General features: G+C 40.5%; 1 protein-coding gene across 17 annotated transcripts in view; it reads left to right on the top strand.

Moving 5' to 3' along the window:
- AAK1 (AP2 associated kinase 1) overlaps positions 1-14,918 on the top strand; it is a 168,640-nt gene that overhangs the window by 102,884 nt on the left and 50,838 nt on the right. For all 17 annotated transcript variants that reach the window (XR_008426988.1, XR_008426986.1, XR_008426987.1 and 14 more), the window contains exons 6-10: positions 1,980-2,101; positions 3,039-3,120; positions 3,627-3,759; positions 6,872-6,975; positions 11,205-11,284. Coding sequence is in view for 13 of the 17 variants with exons in the window: in XM_053925542.1 (XP_053781517.1) it covers positions 1,980-2,101; positions 3,039-3,120; positions 3,627-3,759; positions 6,872-6,975; positions 11,205-11,284 (521 nt within the window). In the remaining 4 variants the exon portion in view is untranslated. The remainder of the gene's footprint in view (positions 1-1,979; positions 2,102-3,038; positions 3,121-3,626; positions 3,760-6,871; positions 6,976-11,204; positions 11,285-14,918) is intronic.

Here is a 14,918-nt window from a genome sequence, read left to right as displayed (position 1 = left end):
TCTGAACCCCAAGTCCAGTGTGGTTGCCACCGCTGTGCTCTGTGTTAAGCGTTTGGGTGGTGACGGTGCTGCCAATGATGGAGGGTAGAGGAGGTTTTCACAGGTGTCACGCACGAGTCACAGGGTCAGACTGCTACCGAGTGATTTCACCTTCGTAATCTCTTTTGATTCTCCTTGCAGAGTCTCAGAGCAGGGATTATTGTTTTTACCTGCATCAATATTTCTTTGATATTGATAAAGCTTTCTCTGCATTGATATTTCTGGCTCTCTTGTCTACTTTTGTACACACCCTTAATGTTTACCTGGTTTTCCTGTAACTATAGTTTTACACAATACTAGCTTTGTACCTGGGAGGGAGGCAGGCTGAGGTGAACCAGACTGGATAGAGTATAACTCCCGAGTGCTGCAACTCCACGGGTAACCGGAAACACCAGCCTAGTTTTTAAGATAGGGGAAATAAAACCCCAATGTGCCTTATCTTTATGCTGTCCTTTGTCTACTTGGTACTTCTCTAGTCCCCACCCCCCAACAGTGGTTTTGGTCCCTAGAACTACCTTGTTTGCACTTTGATGTGAATTAACTTTTCAGTTTTCTAGATTATACATTCCAGCATTAGAAGTATAGAAACTGATTTGGGAAGCAACTGCACACATACAATAGGAGAAGCATGGCTTCGCATGAGCTCTGTAAGATGCAAGGCCAGGAGGGAAGATTGTTGCAGAATGATGCTGTGTAAGGGGTCTACAGGTACCTGTGTGCATAAAATACTAGACCAGATATAATATAATTACCCAGACCAAAGGTTGGCAAACTTTTCTGCAAAGGACCAGATAGTAAAATTTTAGGCTTGTCGGCCATACAGTCTCTCTGCTATTGGAGCTTGAAAAGCAGCCACAGAATAGAGCAAAGGAAATGCCTTGGTTTGGCGTGATGGTCTTACTTTGTTAGCCCCTCCTAGCAACATTAAGTTCTGTAGATTTTGTAGAGTAGCCATGGAAGATTTTACTGAGGAGTTAGGGCTTGAGCAAGAATTTGAAGAATGGTTAGGATTTGACTAGTGGAGAGGGAGAAATTGAATAAAAGGACAAACTAGGCAATATAGGCATGCTTAGGAGACATGAGCAAATCATCCTGACCAGTACTTATACACTTGGCTCCTCACTGACTCGATTCCTATTATAGGGGCATTTCTGAACCTAAAGAACTAAGATAGTTCTATTCTTCGGCTTGTGCCCAGTACTTGGGTGAGCATAGTCCTCTCCCCTACCAGAGCTGGAGGTGGGGTTGGGAGTCTTGAGTCATTGCTCTGCTTCTAACCTGCTTTCTGCCAGTCCTTCAGAGATTTAGGTTCACTTGGTGGTTTTAACACTGAGTCTCACTTTCTCATCTGTAAATGGGATGTTATTATATTGTTATTATGAGGATTGAGTGAGATAACCCATGTAAAATGCTGAGTACAGTAGCACTCATAATATTAAAAGTTCAGGAAGTGGTAGCTGTTGTTTTTATAACCAACAGATTGGAAGCACTAGTGTTGCTCTGATGGAATTATTTTAGGTTTCTAAAGTGAGTGTGTATGTTCAGGATGGTTTGAATAAAGCGGGGGAATCACAGAAAGCATTCTAGGCTGAAAGAACATGACAAAAGGTCCAAAGACTTGGAAGTTTTCAGTATGAGGACTTTTTCTGCAGAGGTGAGAAATGTGGCTGGAAGTAGAAACAGAAAAATGAGACTCTTGCCTCCTCATTGTGGAGTTACTTCTTTCTGCCCCTCCACTCTCCTGTTCCCCGGTAACGTGCGTCGTGTTTTGTTTCACTTGGGGTGAGCCCTGCTGATATCCTTGGAGGAGAATAACTTTCCTGTGCACATTAATGGGGTTATCAGAAATGAAGTATTTTATTTATGTAAACGAGAACCAAAATTTCACACACATTATTAAATGACATCCTGGAATGGATGGGTGGGGAAATGTTTTTCAGGTTGAAAATATCCTCTTGCATGACCGAGGCCACTACGTCTTGTGTGACTTCGGAAGCGCCACCAACAAATTCCAGAATCCACAAACTGAAGGAGTCAATGCAGTGGAAGATGAGATTAAGAAGTAAGCTTTTCCTCCTTTCTTAGAGTTTTGTCCACTGTGAGATCAGTGACTTTCAGCCTATGGATAAGAAGGTCGGGGTGGGAAGACAATGATGCTGGTCAGTTGCCCACTTCTTAGATTGTGTTGGCAGTTGGGGTGTTTGATTTTAAGTGGAGGATGTGGAGGGGGTTTACAGTTATTGATCAGTAGAGTAAAATGAAGGACTCTTACAGCACTTTATCAATAGGCCTATGATCATTGTACACAGATATTTTGATTTATATCACAAAGCCTTTAAAAAGCTGAATAGTGCCCACACCATAGAAATATTGTGATGTTTTTAAGTGGGATCACAACAGTCATGACATTATTAGTCAGTTGAACATGCTTTTATTGAACCCTAAGTTGTTGTGTATTCCTTCCTTCTCATAAGGAGGTCACCTGCAGTATAGTGGAGGGCTGAATAGGCTGTTGAAGTCTCTGCAGATAGAGTCACTGACTCATGAGGAAAAGCCTCTTCAGTTATGTGACTCCAGTAAGAATTTGACTCATTTTCCCTGTTCTCCAGAGTGCCCCACCCAGTATTAGGTCTCTGTGTCAAGCCACATTGAAAGGGATTACTATTTTTTAAAAACATATCAGCAAATTATAGTATCAAACAACAAAGGCGTATAGGAGGAAATTTTGTTATTTGAGGACCCAAGAAAAGTTGCTTTTAGAGTTTATCGAATGCCATCGTGTCTGGGTCCCCACATCCTCTTGGATTGGTACTGCTGCCAGAGGGCCAGAGGTGTGTGCCAAGGATCGCTCTTATTTCATCTGCACTGATGTTTCATGCTTTCTTCTGCAGAGTGCTCCCAGGGAACTCACATACACATATTCTTAAAGTATTCTGCTACCCCTGGTCTTGGATTGTATCACTGACATACTTAACAAAAAATGAATCTCTTGGTTGTAGATACACAACGCTGTCCTATCGGGCACCAGAAATGGTCAACCTGTACAGTGGCAAAATCATCACCACGAAGGCAGACATTTGGGTAGGTGTCAACTAACCTATCCACACTTCAGATGTCAGCAGTCTTGACTATAATCTCCTATTGAATCCAGACAGTGCCATAGCAAGAGTGGCCACTGTGCCATGTCGGTGTCTACTTATCCCTTCGCATTATTCTTAACTCGAGATGACCAACCACTGCTTCTTGAAGCCTGACCAAGGAAATTACATTAGAGCTCTGTGACAATTATTCAGGTGACCTGCCCTTTATTTAGGTGGTTGTCACATATTGTGTTACTAGTTCTTAAGAGCAAAACAGCTGAAATATTTGTTTTTTATTGGAGCTCAATTTGGTAATGAGAGTAGAAATAATATAACTCAGCAGCTTAATAGTGGTGTTGGGTTCTAAATTTAAATTATTTGCAAATTAATAGTACGTAGTTTTTATATGTGCCGGTAAATTGGATGGTGTCAGTATCACTCAGGAGACCCATTTGCAGTTACCGTAAATAAAGCTCTAGTAGCAATCTGCTTCCTTTATTTTTCTAGGCTCTTGGATGTCTATTGTATAAATTATGCTATTTCACTTTGCCATTTGGGGAGAGCCAGGTGGCAATTTGTGATGGAAACTTCACGATTCCTGATAACTCTCGATATTCCCAAGACATGCACTGCTTAATTAGTAAGTATTTCACATTTCTAGTTTTATATTGTTATCGCTCATCTCTAGGAATGAATTGGAGGATAAAGGGAGTGGTGGGTTGGATGCAAAGATAAAGAAGTCAGTTGATGATGGTTGATCACTCAAACATAATATGGCAATATCTAGTGAGAGTGGTGGGTTTTTGGTTGTTGTTGGTGGTGGTGGTGGTGGGTTTTTGCTAGAAATCTAAACCCTGGTGTACACCCGAGCCAGCCACCTGAGCAGAAACCCTCGCTGTGCTTTGAGCAGTGCAGCACTGCCCTGTTCTCTTCCAGTCTGTGTGACAGCTCTGCTACCAAAGGAGTCCAGCTGACTCATATCAAGTGATAAGAAATTCATCTTTGCTAAACTGGGAGCAACTCAAATTAAAATAATCGCAGTACATTGACTAGAGTGAATATGTGATTAAGACTATATAACTCTACGGAACTAGGTTTTTCCTCTCTTTTAGGTTAATCACTAGATTTTGATAACAAGTATTTAAACTCAGTGCTTTGTTTTAAATGTTTTTTTTAATTCCCCACTTTTCTGCATTGTCATAGTAAGCATATGTACTTGTGTTCATTAACCAGATGGTAGAACAAGCAATCTTTGCATAAGCCCATGTTCTAAAGCGCTAAAGAAACAGATTATTTTTATTATCATTTACGTCAATGAATACATGTAGCATCTAAATTTTAACCATTGTGGATTATAATTCCTGAGCACCCCAGTTTAGGGCCTGGGTAGGGATGCTCTGGAGAAAATAGAAGCCAATGTGGGGTAAGCATCTGACATTTGTTGAGGGCCTACTTGTACCTCGTTTAATTCTTAAAACCTTATGGAATAAATGTAATTATCCCCATTATGCAAACAGAAGGAAACAGAAGCTGAGGAAGTATAGGTAACTTACCCAAGTAAACATAGTTATATTTTTTAAGTGACTACCCATTCCATTATGCCAGTTTTTATCAATCAATCAATCTCCTCCATTTATTAACAGAAAAGTGAGGGAGGGTATTTAAAGGAATGGAGTGTGGCATTTAATGGTTATTGGGTTGTTTTCAGAGGTAAAGTGTTATATCTATTCTAGAATTACAGGTATTTAAATGAGATTGGAAGGAAATATGAGAAAATGGCCCAATGTAATGCTAGAATGATTGGATGTTTTGGGCAATAAATTTTTTGGTTAACATTTGTGCAGCAAATTCATATTAAGAAAAACAGCCCTTTATGAATGTCTGTAACATGACATCTTTATAAGCTCTGATCTATATATTTCAGTTTATAAACTCTTTGAAGAGTTTAGACCCTAGACTCAGAGGTCTAAAATTAAAATTAAATTTATTGTCATCTCCCTACCCCCTTTTACTCCCAGTTCAAGTTTTCCCTCTCTTTTCAATTTCTATCAGTGGTGTCACCATAAAAGCCCAGACCACTGAAATTTAAGGTTTTCTTTGGATTTGCCTAGCAAGAGAAAGGAAACAGTATTTCCTAAGTAGCAGTCGTGCTTTCTTTGCATTTTGTTTTCATGACATTCTCTCCATTCTCATCAGTGTCACGGTAGTATGTATTACAGACTCTGTCAGCTCATGCCTATGGTGGTAGATTGCCCGTAGCCCGCCCCCTCCTTCTTCAGTCTGTCCAGCACACCTTCACCACAAGATTAATCTTGTGCCCTGGCTGGTGGGCTCAGTGGATTGAGTGCTGGCCTGTGAACTGAAGGGTCACTGGTTTGATTCCCAGTCAAGGCACATGCCTGACTTGAGGGCCAGGTCCCCAGTAGGGGGCATGCAAGAGACAACCACACATTGATGTTTCTCTGCCTCTTTCTCCCACCCTTCCCCTCTGTCTAAAAATAAATAAAATCTTTTAAAAATTTTCAAAAAAGATTAATCTTGTAAAATGCCACCCTATCATGTGCCTATGCAGTAAACTCCATGACCACAGTAGGGCCCAGATTGTTAGTATGGCATTTAAAATCCTTCATATTCTGGTGCCGTCCCACCTACCCAGCCTTATTACTCTGTGCTCTCTGACAAGGAAATCTATGCCCGGGCCTTCTGGCTCCTCTTGTTCCTTATAGAGAGGCATTCTTTTGCCTTTCTCCAAGTCCATTGTTGTTCAGACTATTCTCTTACCTGGAGCTGGTCTTTTTCTCTACTTCCCCCAGACTGACTTAATTTTCTCCTGCTTCCAGGACTAGGTCAAGTCCTGCCTCTTCTGCAAAGCCTCCACAAGACTGCAGCCTCATCAGTTTTTTCTGAACTTAGGTCTAAACCATGTACTTGATTTCTTAAGCAATAAGTTGCCTTGCATTGTTGTTTATATGTTTGTCTTTTTAAAGATTTTTTTAACTGAGGATTTTTCCAGTTTCAGAAAGGACAGCTGGAAACAGACAAGTGATCTATAGATCTCGGTAAAAGTAGAGATGTATTTGCTATTTCGTGATTTCCTTTCGACTTGAAACTAGTTTAGATCTCTAATAAAATAATAATAAATTAATAAAATTTGAGTTTTGGTTATAATTATCAAGAATAATCATTTGTGCCCTGGCTGGTGTGACTCGGTGGATTGAGTGCCAGCCTGCGAACCAGAAGGTCACCAGTGCAATTCCCAGTCAGGGCACAGGCCTGGTTGTGGGCTGGGTCCCCAGTGGGGGGTGCGAGAGGCAAATGATTGATCTATCTCTTGCACATCGATGTTTCTCTCCCTCTCTTTCTCCCTCCCTTCCCCTCGCTCTAAAAATAAATAAATAAAAATCTAAAAAATAATCACTTGTTTAGCAAGATCGACCATATAACTTCCTAGGTCCCAGAAGATGAAGGTAGTAACTTTCATATTAAGAGTTTGAGTCCCTATTGCAAAGCACAGAGTGTGAATTTCAGGTATCTTTGTCAACAATACAAAAACTTTTGTATTTTCTTGTAGATATTAAACATTTTAGGAAAGTGAGAGCTTCCTTTTCTGAGAAGGGAGGAAATTGACAAATTGCACTACCTGACTTATGAGAAAAAAATTAAAAACAACAAATTTTGGTCAGAGAAATTATGCTTTCTAGATACTGTACTGTTAGGATATTATTAAATGCGTTCACATATGTTTGTTTCAGGGTATATGTTGGAACCAGATCCCGACAAAAGGCCAGATATCTACCAGGTCTCCTACTTCTCATTTAAACTACTCAAGAAAGAATGCCCAATTCCGAATGTACAGGTATGTGAAAAGTACTTTTTAGGAGAAGTCAACATTATTGAATTGTCATTTAGAATTCCTGGAGTGTCAGTCAGCTGTATAGTGAATGTAGATGTCCCTTGCTCTATCTAGTAGGGCTTATTCACATGCAAAACTAACTTTGATGCAATTGCTATAAACAGAATCCAATTTTCCAATAGAATTTAATTATAAAACTGAGGCAATTACACTGAAAAAAAAAAAAAAAAAGCCCTAGGGATTGAGTTGAACACTTTGGGTGAAGATTGACTAAACTATTATCTTTCTGATTTTCACAGTTCACTAAGAGCCACGTGTATATTGTATTTACCTAGAGGCGGTCGGGCAGGCTGCTTTCCTGAGACAAGGCCCTGGGCTTGCCCGCATACTAGTTGGAACATAAGTCCTTGTCCCTTTACTTCTTCATTGCAGCAGAGCTTTCTGGATTTCACTCCTGTTGTTGACCTTCTGTGACTCACGATCCTTCCCTCCAGCCTCCCCACACACATCGGGCCATAGGAATGTTTTCTGCACTTAGTAATCCTAAACTCTGCACTCACAGTTTGAGTACAGTTCTTGCAAACACCCTTTTTACAGTCTTGGTGTCGTAATATAATCCAATTCTTTTGAATATTTTATTAATGAATGGCATAAATAAGCTCTAATCTGAAATTTTCTTGCCTGATTCTCCAGTAATGAAGTTCTAATGTCATTTTTGGTGCTGATAAATAACACTCTACTTTCACTCCCACATTTGGATTAGGAATCATTCAGATGTAGGAATGATTGGAATCATTCAGATATAGGAATGATGTAGGAATCAGTCAGATGGAGCTCAGAATATTAGCATTATTATTAGTAAGATTGAATCAGATAACATCCATGAACGATTAAAACACTCAAGTAAATGGGTATAGAAGGAAAGTACCTTAACATAATAAAGGCTAATTATGACAAACCATTAGCTAATATACTCAATGTTGAAAAACTGAAAGCTTTCCCTCTAAAATCAGGAACAAAACAAGGATGCTCACTTTTACCACGCTTATTCAACATAGTTTTGTAATTCCTAGCCAGAGCAGTCAGGCAAGAGAAAGATAAAAGGCATCCAAACTGGGAATGAAAAAGTAAAAGTGTTACTTTTGCAGATGACATGATTTTGTATGTAGAAAACCCTAAAGACTCCACCAAAAAGCTGTTAGAAACAATAAACAAATACAGTAAAGTTGCAGGGTACAAAAATCAATACACAAAACCCCACTGCTTCCCTGTATACCAACAATGAAATTTCAGAAAAAGAAATGGGAAAAAAAAGCCTAATTCCTTCTGCAATTGCAACCAAAAGAATAAAATATTAGGAATAGATATAACAAAGGATGTGAAGGATGTATATACTGAAAACTAGAAAGCATTATTAAAAGAGATTGAAAAAGGCACATGAAATAGAAATATATTTCATGTTTCTGCATTAAAAGAATCAATATAGTTAAAGTGGCCATATTACCCAAAGCATGAAACAGATTTAATGTAACCCCCATCAAAATCACAATGTCATTTTTTAAAGAAATAGAGCCAAAAATCATCAGATTTGTATGGAACCACAAAAAGACCCCAAATAGCCAAAGTAATCCTGAGAAAAAAGTACAAAGCCGAAGGTATCACTCTGACTTCAGATTATACGACGGAGCTATGATAATCAAAACAGCATGGTACTGGCAGAAAATCAGACACACAGACCAATGGAACAGAATTGAGATCCTAGAAATAAAACCACATGTATATGGACAAATAATTTTTGACAAAGGAGCCAAAAACACACAGTGGAGAAAATAAAGCCTCTTCAATAAATGGTGTTGGGAAAATTGGAAAGCCACATGCAAAAGAATAAAACTAGACTCCAGGGTGTCTCCATGTACAAAAATTAATTCAAACTTGATCACAGACCTAAATATAAGATCTGAAACAATAAATTACACAGACTAAAGCATAGATACTAAACTCACGGACCTTGGTCTTAGAGATTTTATAAATTTGACCCCAGAGGAAAGGGAAGTAAAGACAAAAATAAATGAATGGAACTATATCAAACTAAAAAGCTTCTGCACAGCAAAAGAAACTGGTAACAAAACAAAAAGGCAACCAACCACATGGGAGATGATATTTGCAAATAATAGCTCCAACAAGGGGTTAATATCCAAAATATATAAAGAACTCATACAAGTCAACACCAAACAAACAATCCAGTTTAAAAATGGGCAGAGAACCTGAACAGACACTTCTCCCAAGAAGACATACAAATGGTGAACAGATATATGAAAAGATTCTCAACTTCACTAGCTCTTAGGGAAATGCAAATCAAAACTACAATGAGGTAGCCACTTCACACCTGTTAGAACGGCTGTTATCAACAAGACAGGCAATAACAAGTGTTGGAGAGGTTGTGGAGAAAAAGGAGCCCTCATTCTCTGCTGGTGGGAATGTAAACTGGTTCAGCCTCTATGGAACGTGGTATGGTGGTTCCTAAAAAAATTAACAATAGACTTACCATATGACCCAGCAATCCTTCTTCTGGGTACCTACCCGAAAAAACTCAAAAATGTGTATTCTCAAAGACGTATGCACCCCTATGTCCATTGCAGCATTAGTCACAGTGGCCAAGACACAGAGACAACCACAGTGTCGTTTGATAAAGCATTAGATAAAGATGTGGTACATGTATACAATGGAATACTAACCCGTGAGAAAAGATGAAATGCTGCCATTTATGACAACACGGATGGACCTTGGGAATATTAAGTCAGTCAGAAAAAGCTAAGAACCACCTGATTTCACTCCTATGTGGGATATAAAACTGAAACTCATAGACACAGACAAGAGTATTGTGGTTACCAGAGGGAAGGGGTTGGTGAGGGTAGTAAAGGGTAAAAGGGGCCAAATATATGGTGACAGGAGATTATTTGACTTTGTTTGGTGGACACACTATACAAAGAAATCATAGAATTGTACACTTGAAACCTACAAGATCTTATTAACCAAGCCACCTCAATAAATTTAATTTTTTAAAAATCGGGAAGTGTTCACTAATATTCTGGACTAGCTTTCTCTGAACATGATTAGAATCTGTAATAGGATTTCACTTGTACAGAAAAAAAAAAAAGATTGTGTCAGAGAATGCAGCTCGACCAGTCAGTCTCTCCCTAACATTAGAGCCTCGTGACCAAGCAGTGAGCACCTGATTTCGGAGAGACAGGCTCTTCCCTAAAGGAGGGAGAGCAAGGGTGAGCCAGACAAGCTCACCTTTCTCTCTCTTCCAGTCTTATCAGTCGAATAAGTTACACCTTTTCCCTTGGGAGAGGAACACTTGGAGGGTGAAAGAGAAACTAGGAGACATTTTCTTCAGAAATTCCCCCCATCTGGAAAAGGTGAAGGAAATTGGACATCCCCTTAAAAGCCAGTTTCATTATTAGTATTCCATTTGTTGTGTTTTCCAGAATAAATGAGGGGTATTGTCACTAACATGGGACTGTCCCATTTGCCTATTCATAAAGTTAAATAACATGATATATAATTGGAAGCATTCAGATTGGTAACTAGTTTTTAATAAGTTAGCTTTACAAGTCTGAAGTCATTTGATACTCCCTCAGCAGAGGTCAGCAGTGGTCTTGTGGTTAAGGACAATTAGTGGTCCCTCAAGAGGCAGGATTAGCGGGATGGTGCAGAATACAAGCTGGAGGAGCTCTGCTGGGCCTGTGTGCTAGGAAGAGCTGCTGGCTCAGCAACCAGACACACTGTGGCTGTGGTTCTCTTCCATCATTCTAACTAGAAGGCTGAACGCATACTGGTTTGACACAATACTCAGCTCTAACTTATCTAATACCTAGCTGAGGGCTTAGGCGTAATATAGGTTACAGACATCTCTTTCCGTTCCTTTCATAACATCACTTCTAAGCTGTGCTGTAGGGAGGGGAGGGTACTGAGATGAAGCCCAGTAACATTAGCCATCCAAAAGGTTGAGAATGACAGTGTAGGAATGTGCTGTATGCAGGCTGCTCTGTCCTCTCTCAGATGCTTTGCCTCCTGTACTGGAGCTGAGTCCAGTGGGGTACGCTTTTGGTTAACTTCCTTCCTCTCTACCAGAGATCAGGGTCTGGAAGCCACTCCAGAAGAACCCCAACACATATTTCCATCAGCCAAGTCATGCTCTTTTTAAAGTTTTTCTTTAAATTCTACAGAACTCTCCCATTCCTACAAAACTTCCTGAGCCAGTGAAAGCCAGTGAGGCAGCTGCAAAGAAGACCCAGCCAAAGGCCAGGTAAGAAATGCCTCAGTGAGTACCTGTTGTGCTCCGTTGTCTCAGTAGCATGGGCGGATGCCTTGTATTTCTTGATTCTTCTGCCGTGGCCCAGACGCTCACAGCACAAGAAAACAAGCTCTGTCTCCTTGGGACAGAAGCTATCCTTTGGGGGTGCAAGGAGGAATATGATGAAATACGGTGATCTACATTTGAAAGATAATGAAAAACTCCACAGCTGTTTCCCTTGCTTGGGAATAGGCTCAGGGGCATTCAGGGAGGAGACAACAGCAGGCTTTAAGTATTGCTAGTACAAGAGTGTCCTAAACAGATGTCCTGGCCTTTGTTTAGCCTCTTTCTGCGCCCTAGTCCTCCACCTCCCTTTCCTTTTAACTTGCTATGGCCTTGGCCACGTTAGGAAAGTACAGGTCAAAGCAGAGTCCATGTACAGCCAAAGAGCCTGTAGGCCTTAGCTACTCACATTCTGTATAACCTTGGACAGGGGTGTCAAACTCATTTTCGCCAGGGGCCACATTAGCCTCACAGTTGCCGTAAGGGTTGAATGTAGAGCTCCTTGCCCCTAGCTAAGGAGTAGTTACATTTATACAGTCCTAAAATTACATTCAGTCCTTTGAAGGCAACCATGAGGCTGATGTGGCCCCAGTGAAAATGAGTTTGACACCCCTGACTTAGGATCTTCCAAGAAGCAGATGCTAAGAGAGAACTAAAGAAGCTAGAATTTTATTTGAGTTAATGCCCCTGAGGGAGAAAATAGGGCGGGAGCCATCAGAAGGCGATGTAAGTCAGACCCAGAGATAAGGAGGAGAAAGTTGGGTGGAAGTGACCTAAAAATTGCCACACAGTTTAAGGAAGGTTTGACAAGGGCGTCTGGGAATCCTCAAGTCAATGTCAGCCACCAGAGGAACCCGCTATGTCCCAGGAACAGTCCCTGCCTTAATATCCCTGTGGCTGGGATAGTAAGACTGGGAGCAGCCTGTGGAAAGCGTGGCCGCAGGGGCAAGCACAGCAGAGGCAGTGGATTTCAGGAGCACAGCAGCGGAGGCACTCACTTGGCCCTTTATGCCTCGTACATTTGAAGGTGTGCAGGACACATCCTCGCGGCTGCTTTACCTTCCAAATGGCAAATTTGAGGGTATTTTAGAATGCTTATACCCCTCGATTTTCTACCACACTCCCATGGCAAGGAAATCTTAGCAGCAAATTACCAATGAAATACCCTGAATGGGAATATGTTGATTTTTATAGAACAGTAAAATAACTTATACATTGAAAAAAAATCTTCAATATTTGTAGAATGCCTGCAATATTTGTAGAATACTTTAGAGCCTCTGATGTGGCTCTAAAGTAATGAGACTTTGGTTTTTAACAAGTTTAGCAAACTATATCCGTACTGTTAGTTTGTGGTCTGTTTATTTCTTGTATAAGTCTGCCATGCTCACCTCTGGGAATTGCTTCTGAGGCTGATTTAATAATTTAGTATTTTAGGTTTATGGCCATCTGTACTAGGCCCAAACATGGTATTGCTGAGGCTCAGCAAGGATCTCTTCCCACAAAGCACACACATTTATAAAAATGATAATAACGGTTAACATTTGAGTGGTACTCTGTCATGTAAAATGGTAAAATAGTATCAACATCATAAGGCAGATGTGAACATCAAATGCATGAGTGACTGTGAAACTGTTTTATAAACTGTAGAGTTCCCAGACAGTTCGTAGGACCTCAATAATGCTGCGGAAACACGTACGCATGACAGCCAAGAGATTTGGGTCTGAGTCGTCCTATCTGTACTTTATAGTGATTTCATTTTCATCATTGTATTCACTCCCTAGTCCCCACAGGTCAGTTTTTCTTTTTAACTCTGTTTTTAAAGTGACTGCTATTCATCGAGGCATCATATATACCAAATCCGATACTATGTACTTTACATAAATAAGATGGCTTTTTCCCCCTTTAAAACAAACCTGTGAGGTTGCTATTTTCATTTTACAGATTAGGAACCAGACTCAGAATTTAAGTTGCCCAGGGCAGTTAGTCACTCTGCAGTTAGTAAAGGAACCTGATCTCCAGCATCCACCCTCTTTCTACTTGGTACATGAAGTGGTTTGCCCGAGATCACACAGAGAGGACAACTTAGAGTCAGATCTCCTGGCTTAATGGCCTGTATTTTCTTGCAACATATTAAGACCCATACAAACTGATAGCTTGAGCACTCTGCATTTTATAAAATGGTTTCATAGTCATTCATGCATTTGATGTCCACATCTGCCTCATGATGTAGGTATTGATTTCTCCTATTTCATATGGGACCCAAGGCTAGAAGAGATTAAATGATATGCCCATTATTACACAGTTTGTAGGTGGAGAGCTAGCACTCAAATATAATTTTCTTTGACTCCAAATCCAATGTCTATAAGATGTTGTTACCCTTGGGAGAAGTCCAATGTGGAAGTTCTTAGCATTTGGCTTTCTACTCAAGTCTGTTTATATCTCTCATCCTTGCCTTTATCTTTCTTACACCTTTCTCGACATCTGTCTCATTTCCCTTCCCACCTCCCTTCCCCAGATTATAGCCTCCCCAGATGTGATGGCTTTTATACTATCAGTTCTTTACCCAGCATGAGACTTCCCTCTAGCACAGTGATTTCCAACCGGTGTGCTGCAAGAATTTTTAAAACATGCCCTACCTGAGTATTTAGTTCAGGGACACTGACCCCTTTTCCCTTAGATTGTCAAATTAAAAAAAAATGACAACAGCCAACACAACAATAGCTGTCGGGTGTGAGTGAATCAAAATTATACCTTTTTGTCAGATCAGCAAAAAGTATGTTTTTTGGTGTACCACAGAATTTTAGTAATGTGTGCCATGGGATGAAAAAGGTTGAAAATTTGCCAGTCTAGCAGGATGCTAATGAAAAGCCTTAGGGTCCAAAATAGAATACCATGGAGGTATGTCAGAGGGAAGCACGTTGGTCCAGCTACTATGCTTCCTGTTTTGCATTTCATGAAGGCTGTGCCAGACATATTTTGGAAATGTTCTTGAAGCTTGTTTATTTTAGCCTTAACCTCAGCTATACTCCCAAAAGTGCATTTTCAAAGGACAACCACTCTGATCTGAGTTGGGTGGTAGCCAGCTGCCTGGACTGCTCCAGATGAATGCAAGTCACCACCTGGGGTGGAGCACATCACAAGAGGAAAGCAGACCACACGGCAGTCCTCCCCATATTGATTTGGGTTCGATTTGGCTATGAGTTACACAAAGTCCAAAATTACAGTGGCCTGTGTAAGATAGATATTTTTTTTCTCTTATATAAACAAAGTCTGGGGATAAGTAGTCCAGGGCTGGTAGGGGCAGCTCTGCTCCACAAAGTCCTCAGGTGCCCGGGACTCTTCAAGCTCACCAGTCTATCACCCGTCGGGCTATGGCCATGACCTTATGGACCAATATGGCAGCATCCCGAATCCAAGCAGCAGGATCAAGGAATGACTAAATAAGAAGAGAGACAAAGGGATGTACCAGCTATTTCTAAAGATTTCCAGAAACTGCCACATAACAATCCTGTAAGGCCAGAACTTAAGATACACGACCACACCTGATTACAAGGGAGGCTGGGCAATTTGATTTTTATTCTGG

The sequence above is a fragment of the Desmodus rotundus genome, chromosome 5 (genome assembly GCF_022682495.2).
Source record: "Desmodus rotundus isolate HL8 chromosome 5, HLdesRot8A.1, whole genome shotgun sequence".
NCBI lineage: Eukaryota > Metazoa > Chordata > Mammalia > Chiroptera > Phyllostomidae > Desmodus > Desmodus rotundus.
This window is presented reverse-complemented; position numbering and strand designations above follow the sequence as displayed.